Here is a 26368-nt window from a genome sequence, read left to right as displayed (position 1 = left end):
TAGAATGGATACTGTTACAATGGATATTGTTAGAATGTATACTGTTAGAATGGATACTGTTAGAATGGGTATTGTTAGAATGGATACTGTTAGAATGGATACTGTTAGAATGGGTATTGTTAGAATGGATACTGTTAGAATGGATACTGTTACAATGGTTATTGTTAGAATGGATACTGTTAGAATGGATACTGTTAGAATGGATACTGGATACTGTTAGAATGGATACTGTTAGAATGGATACTGTTAGAATGGATATTGGATACTGTTAGAATGGATACTGATAGAATGGATACTGTTAGAATGGGTATTGTTAGAATGTATACTTTTAGAATGGATACTGGATACTGTTAGAAGGGGTAGTTAGAATGGATACTGGATACTGTTAGAATGGGTAGTTAGAATGGATACTGTTAGAATGGATACTGTTAGAATGGATACTGTTAGAATGGATACTGTTAGAATGGATACTGTTAGAATACTGGATACTGTTAGAATGGTTACTGTTAGAATTGATCATGTTAGAGTGGATACTGTTAGAATGGATACTGATAGAATGGAAACTGTTAGAATGGGTAGTTAGAATGGATACTGGATACTGTTAGAATGGGTACTGTTTGAATGGATACTGTTAGAATGGATACTGTTAGAATGGATACTGTTAGAATGGATACTGTTTGAATGGATACTGTTAGAATGGATACTGGATACTGTTAGAATGGATACTGTTAGAATGGATACTGATACTGTTAGAATGGGTAGTTAGAATGGATACTGGATACTGTTAGAATGGGTACTGTTTGAATGGATACTGTTAGAATGGATACTGTTAGAATGGATACTGTTAGAATGGATACTGTTAGAATGGATATTGATAAAATGGATACTGTTAGAATGGGTATTGTTAGAATGGATACTGTTAGAATCGATACTGTTAGAATGGGTATTGTTAGAATGGATACTGTTAGAATGGATACTGTTACAATGGATATTGTTAGAATGGATACTGTTAGAATGGATACTGTTACAATGGATATTGTTAGAATGTATACTGTTAGAATGGATACTGTTAGAATGGGTATTGTTAGAATGGATACTGTTAGAATGGATACTGTTAGAATGGGTATTGTTAGAATGGATACTGTTAGAATGGATACTGTTACAATGGTTATTGTTAGAATGGATACTGTTAGAATGGATACTGTTAGAATGATACTGGATACTGTTAGAATGGATACTGTTAGAATGGATACTGTTAGAATGGATATTGGATACTGTTAGAATGGATACTGATAGAATGGATACTGTTAGAATGGGTATTGTTAGAATGTATACTTTTAGAATGGATACTGGATACTGTTAGAATGGTAGTTAGAATGGATACTGGATACTGTTAGAATGGGTAGTTAGAATGGATACTGTTAGAATGGATACTGTTAGAATGGATACTGTTAGAATGGATACTGTTAGAATGGATACTGTTAGTATGGATACTGGATACTGTTAGAATGGTTACTGTTAGAATTGATCATGTTAGAGTGGATACTGTTAGAATGGATACTGATAGAATGGAAACTGTTAGAATGGGTAGTTAGAATGGATACTGGATACTGTTAGAATGGATACTGTTAGAATGGATACTGATAGAATGGATACTGATAGAATGGATACTGTTAGAATGGATACTGATAGAATGGATACTGTTAGAATGGATACTGTTAGAATGAATACTGTTAGAATGGATACTGTTAGAATGGATACTGTTAGAATGGATACTGGATACTGTTAGAATGGGTACTGTTTGAATGGATACTGTTAGAATGGATACTGATAGAATGGATACTGTTAGAATGGATACTGTTAGAATGGATACTGTTAGAATGGGTACTGTTAGAATGGATACTGTTAGAATGGATACTGTTAGAATGGATACTGTTAGAATGGATACTGTTAGAATGGATATTGTTAGAATGGATACTGTTAGAATGGATACTGTTAGAATGGATACTGTTAGAATGGATACTGTTAGAATGGATACTGTTAGAATGGATACTGTTAGTATGGATACTGGATACTGTTAGAATGGTTACTGTTAGAATTGATCATGTTAGATATACTGTTAGAATGGATACTGATAGAATGGAAACTGTTAGAATGGGTAGTTAGAATGGATACTGGATACTGTTAGAATGGATACTGATAGAATGGATACTGATAGAATGGATACTGTTAGAATGGATACTGATAGAATGGATACTGTTAGAATGGATACTGTTAGAATGAATACTGTTAGAATGGATACTGTTAGAATGGATACTGTTAGAATGGATACTGGATACTGTTAGAATGGGTACTGTTTGAATGGATACTGTTAGAATGGATACTGATAGAATGGATACTGTTAGAATGGATACTGGATACTGTTAGAATGGATACTGTTAGAATGGATACTGGATACTGTTAGAATGGGTAGTTAGAATGGATACTGGATACTGTTAGATGGGTACTGTTAGAATGAATGGATACTGTTAGAATGGGTAGTTAGAATGGATACTGTTAGAATGGATACTGTTAGAATGGATACTGTTAGAATGGATACTGTTAGAATGGATACTGTTAGAATGGATACTGTTAGAATGGATACTGGATACTGTTAGAATGGGTAGTTAGAATGGATACTGGATACTGTTAGAATGGGTACTGTTTGAATGGATACTGTTAGAATGGATACTGTTAGAATGGATACTGATAGAATGGATACTGTTAGAATGGGTATTGTTAGAATGGATACTGTTAGAATCGATACTGTTAGAATGAGTATTGTTAGAATGGATACTGTTAGAATGGATACTGTTAGAATGGATACTGATAGAATGGATACTGTTAGAATGGGTATTGTTAGAATGGATACTGTTAGAATGGATACTGTTAGAATGGATACTGTTAGAATGGATACTGTTAGAATGGATACTGTTACAATGGATATTGTTAGAATGGATACTGTTAGAATGGATACTGTTACAATGGATATTGTTAGAATGTATACTGTTAGAATGGATACTGTTAGAATGGGTATTGTTAGAATGGATACTGTTAGAATGGATACTGTTAGAATGGGTATTGTTAGAATGGATACTGTTAGAATGGATACTGTTACAATGGTTATTGTTAGAATGGATACTGTTAGAATGGATACTGTTAGAATGGATACTGTTAGAATGTTAGAATGGATACTGTTAGAATGGATACTGTTAGAATGAATGGATACTGTTAGAATGGATATTGATAGAATGGATACTGTTAGAATGGGTATTGTTAGAATGTATACTTTTAGAATGGATACTGGATACTGTTAGAATGGGTAGTTAGAATGGATACTGGATACTGTTAGAATGGGTAGTTAGAATGGATACTGTTAGAATGGATACTGTTAGAATGGATACTGTTAGAATGGATACTGTTAGAATGGATACTGTTAGAATGGATACTGGATACTGTTAGAATGGTTACTGTTAGAATGGATACTGTTAGAATGGATACTGATAGAATGGAAACTGTTAGAATGGGTAGTTAGAATGGATACTGGATACTGTTAGAATGGATACTGATAGAATGGATACTGATAGAATGGATACTGTTAGAATGGATACTGATAGAATGGATACTGTTAGAATGGATACTGTTAGAATGAATACTGTTAGAATGGATACTGTTAGAATGGATACTGTTAGAATGGATACTGTTAGAATGGGTACTGTTTGAATGGATACTGTTAGAATGGATACTGATAGAATGGATACTGTTAGAATGGATACTGTTAGAATGGATACTGTTAGAATGGGTACTGTTTGAATGGATACTGTTAGAATGGATACTGTTAGAATGGATACTGTTAGAATGGATACTTTTAGAATGGATACTGTTAGAATGGATATTGTTAGAATGGATACTGTTAGAATGGATACTGTTAGAATGGATACTGGATACTGTTAGAATGGGTAGTTTGAATGGATACTGTTAGAATGGATACTGATAGAATGGATACTGTTAGAATGGGTATTGTTAGAATGTATACTTTTAGAATGGATACTGGATACTGTTAGAATGGGTAGTTTGAATGGATACTGTTAGAATGGATACTGATAGAATGGATACTGTTAGAATGGGTATTGTTAGAATGTATACTTTTAGAATGGATACTGGATACTGTTAGAATGGGTAGTTAGAATGGATACTGGATACTGTTAGAATGGGTAGTTAGAATGGATACTGTTAGAATGGGTAGTTAGAATGGATACTGATTAGAATGGTTACTGTTAGAATGGTTACTGTTAGAATGGTTACTGGATACTGTTAGAATGGATACTGATAGAATGGGTATTGTTAGAATGTATACTTTTAGAATGGATACTGGATACTGTTAGAAGGGGTAGTTAGAATGGATACTGGATACTGTTAGAATGGGTAGTTAGAATGGATACTGTTAGAATGGGTAGTTAGAATGGATACTGTTAGAATGGAAACTGTTAGAATGGATACTGTTAGAATGGATACTGTTAGAATGGATACTGTTAGAATGAATACTGTTAGAATGGATACTGTTAGAATGGATACTGTTAGAATGGATACTGGATACTGTTAGAATGGGTACTGTTTGAATGGATACTGTTAGAATGGATACTGATAGAATGGATACTGTTAGAATGGATACTGTTAGAATGGATACTGTTAGAATGGGTACTGTTTGAATGGATACTGTTAGAATGGATACTGTTAGAATGGATACTGTTAGAATGGATACTTTTAGAATGGATACTGTTACAATGGATATTGTTAGAATGGATACTGTTAGAATGGATACTGTTAGAATGGATACTGGATACTGTTAGAATGGGTAGTTTGAATGGATACTGTTAAAATGGATACTGATAGAATGGATACTGTTAGAATGGGTATTGTTAGAATGGATACTTTTAGAATGGATACTGGATACTGTTAGAATGGGTAGTTTGAATGGATACTGTTAGAATGGATACTGATAGAATGGATACTGTTAGAATGGGTATTGTTAGAATGTATACTTTTAGAATGGATACTGGATACTGTTAGAATGGGTAGTTAGAATGGATACTGGATACTGTTAGAATGGGTAGTTAGAATGGATACTGTTAGAATGGGTAGTTAGAATGGATACTGATTAGAATGGTTACTGTTAGAATGGTTACTGTTAGAATGGTTACTGGATACTGTTAGAATGGATACTGTTAGAATAGATACTGGATACTGTTAGAATGGGTAGTTAGAATGGGTTAGAATGGGTAGTTAGATACTGTTAGAATGGATACTGTTAGAATGGATACTGTTAGAATGGATACTGTTAGAATGGATACTGTTAGAATGGATACTGTTAGAATGGATACTGTTAGAATGGATACTGTTAGAATGGATACTGTTAGAATGGATACTGATAAAATGGATACTGTTAGAATGGGTATTGTTAGAATGGATACTGTTAGAATGGATACTGTTAGAATGGGTATTGTTAGAATGGATACTGTTAGAATGGATACTGTTACAATGGATATTGTTAGAATGGATACTGTTAGAATGGATACTGTTACAATGGATATTGTTAGAATGTATACTGTTAGAATGGATACTGTTAGAATGGGTATTGTTAGAATGGATACTGTTAGAATGGATACTGTTAGAATGGATATTGTTAGAATGGATACTGTTAGAATGGATACTGTTACAATGGTTATTGTTAGAATGGATACTGTTAGAATGGATACTGTTAGAATGGATACTGGATACTGTTAGAATGGATACTGTTAGAATGGATACTGTTAGAATGGATATTGGATACTGTTAGAATGGATACTGATAGAATGGATACTGTTAGAATGGGTATTGTTAGAATGTATACTTTTAGAATGGATACTGGATACTGTTAGAATGGGTAGTTAGAATGGATACTGGATACTGTTAGAATGGGTAGTTAGAATGGATACTGTTAGAATGGATACTGTTAGAATGGATACTGTTAGAATGGATACTGTTAGAATGGATACTGTTAGTATGGATACTGGATACTGTTAGAATGGTTACTGTTAGAATTGATCATGTTAGAGTGGATACTGTTAGAATGGATACTGATAGAATGGAAACTGTTAGAATGGGTAGTTAGAATGGATACTGGATACTGTTAGAATGGATACTGTTAGAATGGATACTGATAGAATGGATACTGATAGAATGGATACTGTTAGAATGGATACTGTTAGAATGGATACTGTTAGAATGAATACTGTTAGAATGGATACTGTTAGAATGGATACTGTTAGAATGGATACTGGATACTGTTAGAATGGGTACTGTTTGAATGGATACTGTTAGAATGGATACTGATAGAATGGATACTGTTAGAATGGATACTGTTAGAATGGATACTGTTAGAATGGGTACTGTTTGAATGGATACTGTTAGAATGGATACTGTTAGAATGGATACTGTTAGAATGGATACTTTAGAATGGATACTGTTACAATGGATATTGTTAGAATGGATACTGTTAGAATGGATACTGTTAGAATGGATACTGGATACTGTTAGAATGGGTAGTTTGAATGGATACTGTTAGAATGGATACTGATAGAATGGATACTGTTAGAATGGGTATTGTTAGAATGTATACTTTTAGAATGGATACTGGATACTGTTAGAATGGGTAGTTTGAATGGATACTGTTAGAATGGATACTGATAGAATGGATACTGTTAGAATGGGTTGTTAGAATGTATACTTTTAGAATGGATACTGGATACTGTTAGAATGGGTAGTTAGAATGGATACTGTTAGAATGGGTAGTTAGAATGGATACTGATTAGAATGGTTACTGTTAGAATGGTTACTGTTAGAATGGTTATATACTGTTAGAATGGATACTGATAGAATGGGTATTGTTAGAATGTATACTTTTAGAATGGATACTGGATACTGTTAGAATGGAATGGATACTGGATACTGTTAGAATGGGTAGTTAGAATGGATACTGTTAGAATGGGTAGTTAGAATGGATACTGTTAGAATGGATACTGTTAGAATGGATACTGTTAGAATGAATACTGTTAGAATGGATACTGTTAGAATGGATACTGTTAGAATGGATACTGTTAGAATGGATACTGTTAGAATGGATACTGGATACTGTTAGAATGGGTACTGTTAGAATGGATACTGTTAGAATGGATACTGATAGAATGGATACTGTTAGAATGGATACTGTTAGAATGGATACTGTTAGAATGGGTACTGTTTGAATGGATACTGTTAGAATGGATACTGTTAGAATGGATACTGTTAGAATGGATACTTTTAGAATGGATACTGTTACAATGGATATTGTTAGAATGGATACTGTTAGAATGGATACTGTTAGAATGGATACTGGATACTGTTAGAATGGGTAGTTTGAATGGATACTGTTAAAATGGATACTGATAGAATGGATACTGTTAGAATGGGTATTGTTAGAATGGATACTTTTAGAATGGATACTGGATACTGTTAGAATGGGTAGTTTGAATGGATACTGTTAGAATGGATACTGATAGAATGGATACTGTTAGAATGGGTATTGTTAGAATGTATACTTTTAGAATGGATACTGGATACTGTTAGAATGGGTAGTTAGAATGGATACTGGATACTGTTAGAATGGGTAGTTAGAATGGATACTGTTAGAATGGGTAGTTAGAATGGATACTGATTAGAATGGTTACTGTTAGAATGGTTACTGTTAGAATGGTTACTGGATACTGTTAGAATGGATACTGTTAGAATAGATACTGGATACTGTTAGAATGGGTAGTTAGAATGGGTTAGAATGGGTAGTTAGATACTGTTAGAATGGATACTGTTAGAATGGATACTGTTAGAATGGATACTGGATACTGTTAGAATGGATACTGATAGAATGGATACTGTTAGAATGGGAAGTTAGAATGGATACTGATAGAATGGATACTGTTAGAAGGGGTATTGTTAGAATGGATACTGGATACTGTTAGAATGGGTACTGTTAGAATGGATACTGGATACTGTTAGAATGGGTAGTTTGAATGGATACTGTTAGAATGGATACTGATAGAATGGGTATTGTTAGAATGTATACTTTTAGAATGGATACTGGATACTGTTAGAAGGGGTAGTTAGAATGGATACTGGATACTGTTAGAATGGGTAGTTAGAATGGATACTGTTAGAATGGGTAGTTAGAATGGATACTGTTAGAATGGATACTGTTAAGATGGATACTGGATACTGTTAGAATGGGTGCTGTTCGAAAGGATACTGTTAGTATGGATACTGGATAGTGTTAGAATGGTTACTGTTAGAATGGAAACTGTTAGAATGGGTAGTTAGAATTGATACTGGATACTGTTAGAATGGGTACTGTTAGAATGGATACTGATAGAATGGATATTGATAGAATGGATACTGTTAGAATGGATACTGTTAGAATGGATACTGATAGAATGGATACTGATAGAATTGAAACTGTTAGAATGGGTAGTTAGAATGGAAACTGTTAGAATGGGTAGTTAGAATGGAGACTGGATACTGTTAGAATGGATACTGTTAGAATGGATACTGTTAGAATGGATACTGATAGAATGGATACTGTTAGAATGGATACTGGATACTGTTAGAATGGGTACTGTTTGAATGGATACTGTTAGAATGGATACTGTTAGAATGGATACTGTTAGAATGGTTACTGTTAGAATGGTTACTGTTAGAATGGTTACTGGATACTGTTAGCATGGGTAGTTAGAATGTTAGAATGGGTAGTTAGATACTGTTAGAATGGATACTGATAGAATGGATACTGTTAGAATGGATACTGGATACTGTTAGAATGGGTACTGTTTGAATGGATACTGTTAGAATGGATACTGTTAGAATGGATACTGTTAGAATGGATACTGTTTGAATGGATACTGTTAGAATGGGAAGTTAGAATGGATACTGATAGAATGGATACTGTTAGAAGGGGTATTGTTAGAATGGATACTGGATACTGTTAGAATGGGTACTGTTAGAATGGATACTGGATACTGTTAGAATGGGTAGTTTGAATGGATACTGTTAGAATGGATACTGATAGAATGGGTATTGTTAGAATGTATACTTTTAGAATGGATACTGGATACTGTTAGAAGGGGTAGTTAGAATGGATACTGGATACTGTTAGAATGGGTAGTTAGAATGATGGATACTGTTAGAATGGGTAGTTAGAATGGATACTGTTAGAATGGATACTGTTAAGATGGATACTGGATACTGTTAGAATGGGTGCTGTTCGAAAGGATACTGTTAGTATGGATACTGGATACTGTTAGAATGGTTACTGTTAGAATTGATCATGTTAGAGTGGATACTGTTAGAATGGATACTGATAGAATGGAAACTGTTAGAATGGGTAGTTAGAATTGATACTGGATACTGTTAGAATGGGTACTGTTAGAATGGATACTGATAGAATGGATATTGATAGAATGGATACTGTTAGAATGGATACTGTTAGAATGGATACTGATAGAATGGATACTGATAGAATTGAAACTGTTAGAATGGGTAGTTAGAATGGAAACTGTTAGAATGGGTAGTTAGAATGGAGACTGGATACTGTTAGAATGGATACTGTTAGAATGGATACTGTTAGAATGGATACTGTTAGAATGGATACTGATAGAATGGATACTGTTAGAATGGATACTGGATACTGTTAGAATGGGTACTGTTTGAATGGATACTGTTAGAATGGATACTGTTAGAATGGATACTGTTAGAATGGTTACTGTTAGAATGGTTACTGTTAGAATGGATACTGGATACTGTTAGAATGGGTAGTTAGAATGGGTTAGAATGGGTAGTTAGATACTGTTAGAATGGATACTGTTAGAATGGATACTGTTAGAATGGATACTGGATACTGTTAGAATGGGTACTGTTTGAATGGATACTGTTAGAATGGATACTGTTAGAATGGATACTGTTAGAATGGGTAGTTAGAATGGATACTGGATACTGTTAGAATGGGTACTGTTTGAATGGATACTGTTAGAATGGATACTGTTAGAATGGATACTGTTAGAATGGATACTGTTAGAATGGATATTGATAAAATGGATACTGTTAGAATGGGTATTGTTAGAATGGATACTGTTAGAATCGATACTGTTAGAATGGGTATTGTTAGAATGGATACTGTTAGAATGGATACTGTTACAATGGATATTGTTAGAATGGATACTGTTAGAATGGATACTGTTACAATGGATATTGTTAGAATGTATACTGTTAGAATGGATACTGTTAGAATGGGTATTGTTAGAATGGATACTGTTAGAATGGATACTGTTAGAATGGGTATTGTTAGAATGGATACTGTTAGAATGGATACTGTTACAATGGATATTGTTAGAATGGATACTGTTAGAATGGATACTGTTAGAATGGATACTGGATACTGTTAGAATGGGTACTGTTAGAATGGATACTGTTAGAATGGATAGTTAGAATGGATACTGATAGAATGGATACTGTTAGAATGGGTATTGTTAGAATGTATACTTTTAGAATGGATACTGGATACTGTTAGAAGGGGTAGTTAGAATGGATACTGGATACTGTTAGAATGGGTAGTTAGAATGGATACTGTTAGAATGGATACTGTTAGAATGGATACTGTTAGAATGGATACTGTTAGAATGGATACTGTTAGTATGGATACTGGATACTGTTAGAATGGTTACTGTTAGAATTGATCATGTTAGAGTGGATACTGTTAGAATGGATACTGATAGAATGGAAACTGTTAGAATGGGTAGTTAGAATGGATACTGGATACTGTTAGAATGGGTACTGTTTGAATGGATACTGTTAGAATGGATACTGTTAGAATGGATACTGTTAGAATGGATACTGTTTGAATGGATACTGTTAGAATGGATACTGGATACTGTTAGAATGGATACTGTTAGAATGGATACTGGATACTGTTAGAATGGGTAGTTAGAATGGATACTGGATACTGTTAGAATGGGTACTGTTTGAATGGATACTGTTAGAATGGATACTGTTAGAATGGATACTGTTAGAATGGATACTGTTAGAATGGATATTGATAAAATGGATACTGTTAGAATGGGTATTGTTAGAATGGATACTGTTAGAATCGATACTGTTAGAATGGGTATTGTTAGAATGGATACTGTTAGAATGGATACTGTTACAATGGATATTGTTAGAATGGATACTGTTAGAATGGATACTGTTACAATGGATATTGTTAGAATGTATACTGTTAGAATGGATACTGTTAGAATGGGTATTGTTAGAATGGATACTGTTAGAATGGATACTGTTAGAATGGGTATTGTTAGAATGGATACTGTTAGAATGGATACTGTTACAATGGAATGGATACTGTTAGAATGGATACTGTTAGAATGGATACTGGATACTGTTAGAATGGATACTGTTAGAATGGATACTGTTAGAATGGATATTGGATACTGTTAGAATGGATACTGATAGAATGGATACTGTTAGAATGGGTATTGTTAGAATGTATACTTTTAGAATGGATACTGGATACTGTTAGAAGGGGTAGTTAGAATGGATACTGGATACTGTTAGAATGGGTAGTTAGAATGGATACTGTTAGAATGGATACTGTTAGAATGGATACTGTTAGAATGGATACTGTTAGTATGGATACTGGATACTGTTAGAATGGTTACTGTTAGAATTGATCATGTTAGAGTGGATACTGTTAGAATGGATACTGATAGAATGGAAACTGTTAGAATGGGTAGTTAGAATGGATACTGGATACTGTTAGAATGGATACTGTTAGAATGGATACTGATAGAATGGATACTGATAGAATGGATACTGTTAGAATGGATACTGATAGAATGGATACTGTTAGAATGGATACTGTTAGAATGAATACTGTTAGAATGGATACTGTTAGAATGGATACTGTTAGAATGGATACTGGATACTGTTAGAATGGGTACTGTTTGAATGGATACTGTTAGAATGGATACTGATAGAATGGATACTGTTAGAATGGATACTGTTAGAATGGATACTGTTAGAATGGGTACTGTTTGAATGGATACTGTTAGAATGGATACTGTTAGAATGGATACTGTTAGAATGGATACTTTTAGGAATGGATACTGTTACAATGGATATTGTTAGAATGGATACTGTTAGAATGGATACTGTTAGAATGGATACTGGATACTGTTAGAATGGGTAGTTTGAATGGATACTGTTAAAATGGATACTGATAGAATGGATACTGTTAGAATGGGTATTGTTAGAATGTATACTTTTAGAATGGATACTGGATACTGTTAGAATGGGTAGTTAGAATGGATACTGGATACTGTTAGAATGGGTAGTTAGAATGGATACTGTTAGAATGGGTAGTTAGAATGGATACTGATTAGAATGGTTACTGTTAGAATGGTTACTGTTAGAATGGTTACTGGATACTGTTAGAATGGATACTGTTAGAATAGATACTGGATACTGTTAGAATGGGTAGTTAGAATGGGTTAGAATCGGTAGTTAGATACTGTTAGAATGGATACTGTTAGAATGGATACTGTTAGAATGGATACTGATAGAATGGATACTGTTAGAATGGGAAGTTAGAATGGATACTGTATGAATGGATACTGATAGAATGGATACTGTTAGAAGGGGTATTGTTAGAATGGATACTGGATACTGTTAGAATGGGTACTGTTAGAATGGATACTGGATACTGTTAGAATGGGTACTGTTAGAATGGATACTGGATACTGTTAGAATGGGTAGTTTGAATGGATACTGTTAGAATGGATACTGATAGAATGGATACTGGATACTGTTAGAATGGATACTGTTAGAATGGATACTGTTAGAATGGATATTGGATACTGTTAGAATGGATACTGATAGAATGGATACTGTTAGAATGGGTATTGTTAGAATGTATACTTTTAGAATGGATACTGGATACTGTTAGAAGGGGTAGTTAGAATGGATACTGGATACTGTTAGAATGGGTAGTTAGAATGGATACTGTTAGAATGGATACTGTTAGAATGGATACTGTTAGAATGGATACTGTTAGAATGGATACTGTTAGTATGGATACTGGATACTGTTAGAATGGTTACTGTTAGAATTGATCATGTTAGAGTGGATACTGTTAGAATGGATACTGATAGAATGGAAACTGTTAGAATGGGTAGTTAGAATGGATACTGGATACTGTTAGAATGGATACTGTTAGAATGGATACTGATAGAATGGATACTGATAGAATGGATACTGTTAGAATGGATACTGATAGAATGGATACTGTTAGAATGGATACTGTTAGAATGAATACTGTTAGAATGGATACTGTTAGAATGGATACTGTTAGAATGGATACTGGATACTGTTAGAATGGGTACTGTTTGAATGGATACTGTTAGAATGGATACTGATAGAATGGATACTGTTAGAATGGATACTGTTAGAATGGATACTGTTAGAATGGGTACTGTTTGAATGGATACTGTTAGAATGGATACTGTTAGAATGGATACTGTTAGAATGGATACTTTTAGAATGGATACTGGATACTGTTAGAATGGGTAGTTTGAATGGATACTGTTAAAATGGATACTGATAGAATGGATACTGTTAGAATGGGTATTGTTAGAATGTATACTTTTAGAATGGATACTGGATACTGTTAGAATGGGTAGTTTGAATGGATACTGTTAGAATGGATACTGATAGAATGGATACTGTTAGAATGGGTATTGTTAGAATGTATACTTTTAGAATGGATACTGGATACTGTTAGAATGGGTAGTTAGAATGGATACTGGATACTGTTAGAATGGGTAGTTAGAATGGATACTGTTAGAATGGGTAGTTAGAATGGATACTGATTAGAATGGTTACTGTTAGAATGGTTACTGTTAGAATGGTTACTGGATACTGTTAGAATGGATACTGTTAGAATAGATACTGGATACTGTTAGAATGGGTAGTTAGAATGGGTTAGAATGGGTAGTTAGATACTGTTAGAATGGATACTGTTAGAATGGATACTGTTAGAATGGATACTGATAGAATGGATACTGTTAGAATGGGAAGTTAGAATGGATACTGTATGAATGGATACTGATAGAATGGATACTGTTAGAAGGGGTATTGTTAGAATGGATACTGGATACTGTTAGAATGGGTACTGTTAGAATGAATACTGGATACTGTTAGAATGGGTAGTTTGAATGGATACTGTTAGAATGGATACTGATAGAATGGGTATTGTTAGAATGTATACTTTTAGAATGGATACTGGATACTGTTAGAAGGGGTAGTTAGAATGGATACTGGATACTGTTAGAATGGGTAGTTAGAATGGATACTGTTAGAATGGGTAGTTAGAATGGATACTGTTAGAATGGATACTGTTAGAATGGATACTGTTAGAATGAATACTGTTAGAATGGATACTGTTAGAATGAATACTGTTAGAATGGATACTGTTAGAATGGATACTGTTAGAATGGATACTGGATACTGTTAGAATGGGTACTGTTTGAATGGATACTGTTAGAATGGATACTGATAGAATGGATACTGTTAGAATGGATACTGTTAGAATGGATACTGTTAGAATGGGTACTGTTTGAATGGATACTGTTAGAATGGATACTGTTAGAATGGATACTGTTAGAATGGATACTTTTAGAATGGATACTGTTACAATGGATATTGTTAGAATGGATACTGTTAGAATGGATACTGTTAGAATGGATACTGGATACTGTTAGAATGGGTAGTTTGAATGGATACTGTTAAAATGGATACTGATAGAATGGATACTGTTAGAATGGGTATTGTTAGAATGTATACTTTTAGAATGGATACTGGATACTGTTAGAATGGGTAGTTTGAATGGATACTGTTAGAATGGATACTGATAGAATGGATACTGTTAGAATGGGTATTGTTAGAATGTATACTTTTAGAATGGATACTGGATACTGTTAGAATGGGTAGTTTGAATGGATACTGGATACTGTTAGAATGGGTAGTTAGAATGGATACTGTTAGAATGGGTAGTTAGAATGGATACTGATTAGAATGGTTACTGTTAGAATGGTTACTGTTAGAATGGTTACTGGATACTGTTAGAATGGATACTGTTAGAATAGATACTGGATACTGTTAGAATGGGTAGTTAGAATGGGTTAGAATGGGTAGTTAGATACTGTTAGAATGGATACTGTTAGAATGGATACTGTTAGAATGGATACTGGATACTGTTAGAATGGATACTGATAGAATGGATACTGTTAGAAGGGGTATTGTTAGAATGGATACTGGATACTGTTAGAATGGGTACTGTTAGAATGGATACTGGATACTGTTAGAATGGGTAGTTTGAATGGATACTGTTAGAATGGATACTGATAGAATGGGTATTGTTAGAATGTATACTTTTAGAATGGATACTGGATACTGTTAGAAGGGGTAGTTAGAATGGATACTGGATACTGTTAGAATGGATACTGTAAGAATGGATACTGATAGAATGGATACTGTTAGAATGGATACTGTTAGAATGGATACTGTTAGAATGGATACTGTTAGAATGGGTGCTGTTCGAAAGGATACTGTTAGTATGGATACTGGATACTGTTAGAATGGTTACTGTTAGAATTGATCATGTTAGAGTGGATACTGTTAGAATGGATACTGATAGAATGGAAACTGTTAGAATGGGTAGTTAGAATTGATACTGGATACTGTTAGAATGGGTACTGTTAGAATGGATACTGATAGAATGGATATTGATAGAATGGATACTGTTAGAATGGATACTGTTAGAATGGATACTGATAGAATGGATACTGATAGAATTGAAACTGTTAGAATGGGTAGTTAGAATGGAAACTGTTAGAATGGGTAGTTAGAATGGAGACTGGATACTGTTAGAATGGATACTGTTAGAATGGATACTGTTAGAATGGATACTGATAGAATGGATACTGTTAGAATGGATACTGGATACTGTTAGAATGGGTACTGTTTGAATGGATACTGTTAGAATGGATACTGTTAGAATGGATACTGTTAGAATGGTTACTGTTAGAATGGTTACTGTTAGAATGGTTACTGGATACTGTTAGCATGGGTAGTTAGAATGGGTTAGAATGGGTAGTTAGATACTGTTAGAATGGATACTGATAGAATGGATACTGTTAGAATGGATACTGGATACTGTTAGAATGGGTACTGTTTGAATGGATACTGTTTGAATGGATACTGTTAGAATGGATACTGTTAGAATGGATACTGTTAGAATGGATACTGTTTGAATGGATACTGTTAGAATGGATACTGGATACTGTTAGAATGGATACTGTTAGAATGGATACTGGATACTGTTAGAATGGGTAGTTAGAATGGATACTGGATACTGTTAGAATGGGTACTGTTTGAATGGATACTGTTAGAATGGATACTGTTAGAATGGATACTGTTAGAATGGATACTGTTAGAATGGATATTGATAAAATGGATACTGTTAGAATGGGTATTGTTAGAATGGATACTGTTAGAATCGATACTGTTAGAATGGGTATTGTTAGAATGGATACTGTTAGAATGGATACTGTTACAATGGATATTGTTAGAATGGATACTGTTAGAATGGATACTGTTACAATGGATATTGTTAGAATGTATACTGTTAGAATGGATACTGTTAGAATGGGTATTGTTAGAATGGATACTGTTAGAATGGATACTGTTAGAATGGGTATTGTTAGAATGGATACTGTTAGAATGGATACTGTTACAATGGTTATTGTTAGAATGGATACTGTTAGAATGGATACTGTTAGAATGGATACTGGATACTGTTAGAATGGATACTGTTAGAATGGATACTGTTAGAATGGATATTGGATACTGTTAGAATGGATACTGATAGAATGGATACTGTTAGAATGGGTATTGTTAGAATGTATACTTTTAGAATGGATACTGGATACTGTTAGAAGGGGTAGTTAGAATGGATACTGGATACTGTTAGAATGGGTAGTTAGAATGGATACTGTTAGAATGGATACTGTTAGAATGGATACTGTTAGAATGGATACTGTTAGAATGGATACTGTTAGTATGGATACTGGATACTGTTAGAATGGTTACTGTTAGAATTGATCATGTTAGAGTGGATACTGTTAGAATGGATACTGATAGAATGGAAACTGTTAGAATGGGTAGTTAGAATGGATACTGGATACTGTTAGAATGGGTACTGTTAGAATGGATACTGTTAGAATGGATCATGTTAGAATGGATACTGTTAGAATGGATACTGTTAGAATGGATACTGTTAGAATGAATACTGGATACTGTTACAATGGGTAGTTAGAATGGATACTGTTAGAATGGATACTGTTAGAATGGATACTGTTAGAATGGATACTGTTAGAATGGATACTGTTAGAATGGATACTGTTAGAATGGTTACTGTTAGAATGGATACTGGATACTGTTACAATGGGTAGTTAGAATGGATACTGTTAGAATGGATACTGTTAGAATGGTTACTGTTAGAATGGATACTGTTAGAATGGATACTGTTAGAATGGATACTGTTAGAATGGGTACTGTTAGAATGGGTACTGTTAGAATGGATACTGTTAGAATGATTACTGGATACTGTTAGAATGGGTAATTAGAATGGATACTGTAAGTATGGATAATGTTAGAATGAATATTGTTAGAATGGATACTGGATACTGTTAGAATGGGTAGTTAGAATGATACTGGATACTGTTAGAATGGGTAGTTAGAATGATACTGGATACTGTTAGAATGGATATTGTTAGAATGGATATTGATAGAATGGGTAGTTAGAATGGATACTGTTAGAATGGATACTGTTAGAATGGATACTGTTATAATGGATACTGTTAGAATGGGTATTGTTAGAATGGATACTGTTAGAATGGATATTGTTAGAATGGATACTGGATACTGTTAGAATGGATACTGTTAGAATGGATACTGATAGAATGGATACTGTTAGAATAGGTTGTTAGAATGGATACTGTTACAATGGATACTGGATACTGTTAGAATGGATACTGTTAGAATGGATATTGTTAGAATGGGTACTGTTAGAATAGATACTGTTAGAATGGGTTGTTAGAATGGATACTGTTAGAATGGATACTGGATACTGTTAGAATGGATACTGTTAGAATGGATACTGTTAGAATGGATACTGGATACTGTTAGAATGGATACTGTTAGAATGGATTCTGTTAGAATGGATACTGGATACTGTTAGAATGGATACTGTTAGAATGGATACTGTTAGAATGGATACTGTTAGAATGGATATTGTTAGAATGGGTACTGTTAGAATAGATACTGTTAGAATGGATACTGATAGAATGGATACTGTTAGAATAGATACTGTTAGAATGGATACTGTTAGAATAGATACTGTTAGAATGGATACTGTTAGAATGGTTACTGTTAGAATGGTTACTGTTAGAATGGATCATGTTAGAATGGATACTGTTAGAATGGATACTGTTAGAATGGATACTGTTAGAATGGATACTGTTAGAATGGGTAGTTAGAATGGATACTTTTAGAATGGGTAGTTAGAATGGATACTGTTAGAATGGGTACTGTTAGAATGGATACTGTTAGAATGGATACTGTTAGAATGGATACTGTTAGAATGGATACTGGATACTGTTAGAATGGGTAGTTAGAATGGATACTGTTAGACTGGATACTGGATACTGTTAGAATGGGTAGTTAGAATGGATACTGTTAGAATGGGTAGTTAGAATGGATACTGTTAGAATGGATACTGGATACTGTTGGAATGGGTACTGTTAGAATGGATACTGTTAGAATGGGTAGTTAGAATGGGTAGTTAGAATGGATACTGTTAGAATGGACACTGGATACTGTTAGAATGGGTAGTTAGAATGGGTTAGAATGGGTAGTTAGATACTGTTAGAATGGGTAGTTAGAATGGATACTGTTAGAATGGATACTGTTAGAATGGATACTGGATACTGTTAGAATGGGTAGTTAGAATGGATACTGTTAGATTGGGTACTGTTAGAATGGATACTGTTAGAATGGGTAGTTAGAATGGATACTGTTAGAATGGATACTGGATACTGTTAGAATGGGTAGTTAGAATGGATACTGTTAGAATGGATACTGGATACTGTTAGAATGGGTACTGTTAGAATGGATACTGTTAGAATGGGTAGTTAGAATGGATACTGTTAGAATGGATAGTTAGAATGGATACTGTTAGAATGGGTAGTTAGAATGGATACTGTTAGAATGGGTAGTTAGAATGGGTAGTTAGAATGGATACTGTTAGAATGGGTAGTTAGAATGGATACTGTTAGAATGGATACTGGATACTGTTAGAATGGGTACTGTTAGAATGGATACTGTTAGAATGGGTAGTTAGAATGGATACTGTTAGAATGGATAGTTAGAATGGATACTGTTAGAATGGGTAGTTAGAATGGATACTGTTAGAATGGGTAGTTAGAATGGGTAGTTAGAATGGGTACTGTTAGAATGGGTAGTTAGAATGGGTACTGTTAGAATGGATAATGTGTTTATGTGTGTGTGTTTATGTGTGTTTATGTGTGTGTGTGTTTGTGTGTGTGTGTTTATGTGTGTGTGTGTATATGTGTGTGTGTTTATGTGTGTTTATGTGTGTGTGTTTATGTGTGTTCATGTGTGTTTATTTGCGTTTATGTGTGTGTGTGTTTATGTGTGTGTGTGTTTGTGTGTGTGTGTTTATGTGTGTGTGTGTGTTTATGTGTGTGTGTGTTCATGTGTGTTTGTGTGTTTATGTGTGTTTGTGTGTTTATGTGTGTTTGTGTGTGTTTATGTGTGTGTGTTTATGTGTGTTTATGTGTGTGTGTTTAAGTGTGTTTATGTGTGTTTATGTGTGTTCATGTGTGTTCATGTGTGTTCATGTGTTCATGTGTGTTTATGTGTGTGTGTGTTCTTCCACTAACCTCATTGCAACTCCCCTCCAAGTCTCCGACCACTACCTTGTATCCTTTTCCCTCTCGCTCTCATCCAACACCTCCCACACTGCCCCTACTCGGATGGTATCGCGCCGTCCCAACCTTCGCTCTCTCTCCCCCGCTACTCTCTCCTCTTCCATCCTATCATCTCTTCCCTCCGCTCAAACCTTCTCCAACCTATCTCCTGATTCTGCCTCCTCAACCCTCCTCTCCACCCTCTCTGCATCCTTTGACTCTCTATGTCCCCTATCCTCCAGGCCGGCTCGGTCCTCCCCTCCCGCTCCGTGGCTCGATGACTCATTGCGAGCTCACAGAACAGGGCTCCGGGCAGCCGAGCGGAAATGGAGGAAAACTCGCCTCCCTGCGGACCTGGCATCCTTTCACTCCCTCCTCTCTACATTTTCCTCCACTGTCTCTGCTGCTAAAGCCACTTTCTACCACGCTAAATTCCAAGCATCTGCCTCTAACCCTAGGAAGCTCTTTGCCACCTTCTCCTCCCTCCTGAACCCCCCCCCCCCCCCTCCTCCCTCTCTGCAGACGACTTCGTCAACCATTTTGAAAAGAAGGTCGACGACATCCGATCCTCGTTTGCTAAGTCAAACGACACCGCTGGTTCTGCTCACACTGCCCTACCCTGTGCTCTGACCTCTTTCTCCCTCTCTCTCCAGATGAAATCTCGCGTCTTGTGACGGCCGGCCGCCCAACAACCTGCCCGCTTGACCCTATCCCCTCCCCTCTTCTCCAGACCATTTCCGGAGACCTTCTCCCTTACCTCACCTCGCTCATCAACTCATCCCTGACCGCTGGCTACGTCCCTTCCGTCTTCAAGAGAGCGAGAGTTGCACCCCTTCTGAAAAAACCTACACTCGATCCCTCCGATGTCAACAATTACAGACCAGTATCCCTTCTTTCTTTTCTCTCCAAAACTCTTGAACGTGCCGTCCTTGGCCAGCTCTCCCGCTATCTCTCTCTGAATGACCTTCTTGATCCAAATCAGTCAGGTTTCAAGACTAGTCATTCAACTGAGACTGCTCTCCTCTGTTTCACGGAGGCGCTCCGCACTGCTAAAGCTAACTCTCTCTCCTCTGCTCTCATCCTTCTAGATCTATCGGCTGCCTTCGATACTGTGAACCTTCAGATCCTCCTCTCCACCCTCTCCGAGTTGGGCATCTCCGGCGCGGCCCACGCTTGGATTGCGTCCTACCTGACAGGTCGCTCCTACCAGGTGGCGTGGCGAGAATCTGTCTCCTCACCACGCGCTCTCACCACTGGTGTCCCCCAGGGCTCTGTTCTAGGCCCTCTCCTATTCTCGCTATACACCAAGTCACTTGGCTCTGTCATAACCTCACATGGTCTCTCCTATCATTGCTATGCAGACGACACACAACTAATCTTCTCCTTTCCCCCTTCTGATGACCAGGTGGCGAATCGCATCTCTGCATGTCTGGCAGACATATCAGTGTGGATGACGGATCACCACCTCAAGCTGAACCTCGGCAAGACGGAGCTGCTCTTCCTCCCGGGGAAGGACTGCCCATTGCATGATCTCGCCATCACGGTTGACAACTCCATTGTGTCCTCCTCCCAGAGCGCTAAGAACCTTGGTGTGATCCTGGACAACACCCTGTCGTTCTCAACCAACATCAAGGCGGTGGCCCGTTCCTGTAGGTTCATGCTCTACAACATCCGCAGAGTACGACCCTGCCTCACACAGGAAGCGGCGCAGGTCCTAATCCAGGCACTTGTCATCTCCCGTCTGGACTACTGCAACTCGCTGTTGGCTGGGCTCCCTGCCTGTGCCATTAAACCCCTTCAACTCATCCAGAACGCCGCAGCCCGTCTGGTGTTCAACCTTCCCAAGTTCTCTCACGTCACCCCGCTCCTCCGTTCTCTCCACTGGCTTCCAGTTGAAGCTCGCATCCGCTACAAGACCATGGTGCTTGCCTACGGAGCTGTGAGGGGAACGGCACCTCAGTACCTCCAGGCTCTGATCAGGCCCTACACCCAAACAAGGGCACTGCGTTCATCCACCTCTGGCCTGCTCGCCTCCCTACCACTGAGGAAGTACAGCTCCCGCTCAGCCCAGTCAAAACTGTTCGCTGCTCTGGCCCCCCAATGGTGGAACAAACTCCCTCACGACGCCAGGACAGCGGAGTCAATCACCACCTTCCGGAGACACCTGAAACCCCACCTCTTTAAGGAATACCTAGGATAGGATAAGTATTCCCTCTCACCCCCCCCTTTAAGATTTAGATGCACTATTGTAAAGTGACTGTTCCACTGGATGTCATAAGGTGAATGCACCATTTTGTAAGTCGCTCTGGATAAGAGCGTCTGCTAAATGACTTAAATGTAAATGTAAATGTGTTTGTGTGTTTATGTGCGTTTATGTGTGTGTGTGTGTTTATGTGTGTTTATGTGTGTGTGTGTTTATGTGTGTGTGTGTTTATGTGTGTGTGTTTATGTGTGTTTATATGTGTGTGTTTATGTGTGTGTGTTTATGTGTGTTTATGTGTGTTTATGTGTGTTTATGTGTGTTCATGTGTGTTTATGTGTGTTTATGTGTGTGTGTTTATGTGTGTGTGTTTATGTGTGTTTATGTGTGTTTATGTGTGTTTATATGTGTGTGTTTATGTGTGTTTATGTGTGTTTATGTGTGTGTGTGTGTTTATGTGTGTGTGTTTATGTGTGTTTATGTGTGTTTATGTGTGTGTGTGTGTGTGTGTTTATGTGTGTGTGTTTATGTGTGTGTGTTTATGTGTGTTTATGTGTGTGTGTGTTTATGTGTGTGTGTTTATGTGTGTTTATGTGTGTTTATGTGTGTTTATGTGTGTTTGTGTGTTTCTGTGTCTTCATGTGTGTGTGTGTTTATGTGTGTGTGTGTTTATGTGTGTGTGTGTTTATGTGTGTTTATGTGTGTTTATGTGTGTGTGTGTTTATGTGTGTGTGTTCATGTGTGTTTATGTGTGTGTGTTTATGTGTGTGTGTTTGTGTGTGTGTTTGTGTGCTTATGTGTGTTTATGTGTGTGTGTGTTTATGTGTGTGTGTGTTTATGTGTGTTTATGTGTGTGTGTTCATGTGTGTTTATGTGTGTGTGTTTATGTGTGTGTGTTTGTGTGTGTGTTTGTGTGCTTATGTGTGTTTATGTGTGTGTGTGTTTATGTGTGTGTGTGTTTATGTGTGTGTGTGTTTATGTGTGTGTGTGTTTATGTGTGTTTATGTGTGTGTGTTCATGTGTGTTTATGTGTGTTTATCTGTGTTTATGTGTGTGTGTTTATGCGTGTGTGTTTGTTTGTTTATGTGTGTTTATGTGTGTGTGTTTATGTGTGTTTATGTGTGTGTGTTTGTGTGTTTATGTGTGTTTATGTGTGTTTATGTGTGTTCATGTGTGTGTGTTTATGTGTGTGTGTTTGTTTGTTTGTGTGTTTATGTGTGTGTGTTTATGTGTGTTTATGTGTGTTATGTGTGTTTATGTGTGTGTGTTTGTTTGTTTGTGTGTTTATGTGTGTGTGTTTATGTGTGTGTGTTTGTGTGTTTATGTGTGTTTATGTGTGTTTATGTGTGTGTGTTTATGTGTGTGTGTTTATGTGTGTGTGTTTGTGTGTTTATGTGTGTTCATGTGTGTGTGTTTATGTGTGTGTGTTTGTGTGTTTATGTGTGTTTATGTGTGTGTGTGTTTATGTGTGTGTGTTCATGTGTGTTTATGTGTGTGTGTTTATGCGTGTTTATGTGTGTTTATGTGTGTTTATGTGTGTGTGTTTATGTGTGTGTGTTTATGTGTGTGTGTTTATGTGTGTTTATGTGTGTATGTTTGTGTGTTTATGTGTGTTTATGTGTGTGTGTGTTTATGTGTGTGTGTGTTTATGTGTGTTTATGTGTGTGTGTGTTTATGTGTGTTAATGTGTGTTTATGTGTTTATGTGTGTTTATGTTTGTTTATATGTGTGTGTGTTTATGTGTGTGTGTTTATGTGTGATTATGTGTGTTATGTGTGTTTATGTGTGATTGCTCCAGTATTAAGTAGAAAACTAATTTAAACCATTGATGCTTTACCACATTCCCTACTGGAAGGAAAATACAACTGTTCCCTTAACAACAGACACAACAGACAGTTAAGGTGTCTTCAGGCAGACAGAGCCTCTTAAACGGAGTAATCCTGTCCGAGCAGGTTACTTTAATGGGATTGAGGGAGATTACAGCACAACCAGGCCGTGTCCCAGATGGCACCCTATTCCCTACGTGTTGCACTACCGTTGACAAGGGCACGTAGGGCCCATAGGGCTCTGGTCAAAAGTAGTGCACTACGTAGGGAATAGGGTAACATCTGGGATGCAAACCCAGTCTCTTATGAAATTAAACTCAGACCCATTCACAGATAGATCACTCTCTGTTCCAGACACATTCACAGATAGATCACTCTCTGTTCCAGACCCATTCACAGATAGATCACTCTCTGTCCCAGACCCATTCACAGACAGACCTCTCACTGTTCCAGACCCATTCACAGACAGACCTCTCTCTGTCCAATACTATGTTGAGTGTGTCCAGTTGTGATTCTACGTAACTTGTGAGCAGTGAAACATTTTTTTCCTCTTGAAGGACAATAACATCATCAACCAATCAATCAATCAATCAAATCAAATCAATCAATCAATTAACTATACATCAATCAATCAGTCAGTTGTATCCAGTGTTACCTGTTGACGTACTGCATGATGTTGCCAGGCCAGGCAAGCTGAACCTTCAGCTGTCCTCTGTGCTCAACAAAGAAGTCGACCAGTGTCCTGGTCACCGTGGCCGAGGTATGGAAGAAGAAGGCAGGGATCCAGAGTATGGCCCTGTCCAGCTTCTTCAGACTCAGGAAGAAGTTGTTCCTGTCTTGGATGGTCAGCAGGTTGTTGTAGTACTTCTCCAGGATGCTGGGGTTAAAGGTCGTGAGGTTGGTCCTCCGCCCCACGTCCCGGCGGAAGATCTCAGTGGGAGCGAAGTTGCAGCGGAAGACGAAGTCGAACTTCTCTCGATCTCGGGGCCGCAGCGACTCCCTGTGAGAATGCCGCTGTTCCCCACCACGGCGCACACATTGTAGTGCTTGTTGACGATGGGGGAGGCCTCGGGAAGCAGGGACTTGAAGTTCTCGCCGATAGAGAACACGTACTTGTGGCTGGAATAGTCATAGTGCATCAGCTGACCCACGCGCACGCTGCTCCGGGTCAGGGTGAAGTTGTGGGCGATGTCGATGTGCTGAGAGATCTCTTTTCTGGAAGAGATGGGGAGATCAGACAGGGGGGGGGGGTGTTATACCTGAAAGTATTAGAATGTATTTGGAAATACCCAAATACACAAGAGTGTTTTTCCAAATACTAATATTTAAATACTTCCTGAATTTGGACCTAGATCTGTTTGGCCCTATGGGTAATTGAAATGTATATGGAAAATAGTTTCAAATAGCCAAAATACGATTAGTTGATTCAGTTACATTATTTGAAAACACTCAAATACACAGAAAATAAGTATTTCAAATACAAATACTTGAATAAGCAGTCATTTGAACCCAGCTTAGTGTCTGGTTTAAATAATCTTGGCACCAAAATCAGAACCAAACCAGCTACTTATATTTTACTATTAAGGCTGTCACCAGAGACTATGTCTGGCCCGGGTCATGTTCATTAGGCACAAAGCATTTTGAAACGTGGAGGGTACAACCTGAATGTGTCCAATAACAACAGTTGTCTGTTGTGAAAGTTTTGCAACGTTAGTGCTTACTGAACAGCACCCAGATGTATCCCTACAGGCTAACTTTACCTCTGTTCTGTGAATGCCGTTCTGTTATAGCGCCATTTGGAGGCGTTCTCCTGCAGGCCCTCGTTCAGGGCCTTGGTCAGAGGGGTGAAGGCCGGGTCCAGGTACTTCATGGCCAGCTGAGACCTGTCGTACAGAGACATTGGTACACACTAGAGAAGGCTTGGACCAAAATGTTAGTGTCTACCTGTAAATTGTCTATTTTTCCCATGCTACTGCAACTCCAAAGACAGAAAAAAAGACAGAAAAAAATTGCAAAAGGAATATTTGTTTTCTGTTTTGCAAAAGGAATATTCTGTAGTTTGTTTATTAAGCGTAAGAAGAACCAACCTCCTTTTTTTTGACAGAGACAACCACAGAAACAGTGTGTTGTGTCCATTAGGA

At 36.9% G+C, this 26368-nt stretch overlaps 1 protein-coding gene across 1 annotated transcript in view; it reads right to left on the bottom strand.

The window, feature by feature from the left end:
- The window catches only part of LOC124047980 (sia-alpha-2,3-Gal-beta-1,4-GlcNAc-R:alpha 2,8-sialyltransferase-like), a 92566-nt gene that overhangs the window by 58060 nt on the left and 8138 nt on the right, over positions 1 to 26368 (bottom strand). The window contains 3 exon segments of the mRNA XM_046368340.1: positions 24883 to 25193; positions 25196 to 25442; positions 25988 to 26110. Of these exon segments, the coding sequence (XP_046224296.1) occupies positions 24883 to 25193; positions 25196 to 25442; positions 25988 to 26110 (681 nt within the window).

Source organism: Oncorhynchus gorbuscha, linkage group LG11, assembly GCF_021184085.1.
Source record: "Oncorhynchus gorbuscha isolate QuinsamMale2020 ecotype Even-year linkage group LG11, OgorEven_v1.0, whole genome shotgun sequence".
NCBI classification, from domain to species: Eukaryota; Metazoa; Chordata; class Actinopteri; order Salmoniformes; family Salmonidae; genus Oncorhynchus; species Oncorhynchus gorbuscha.
Note: the sequence above shows the minus strand (reverse complement) of the source record. Positions and strands in the feature narration are given on the sequence as shown.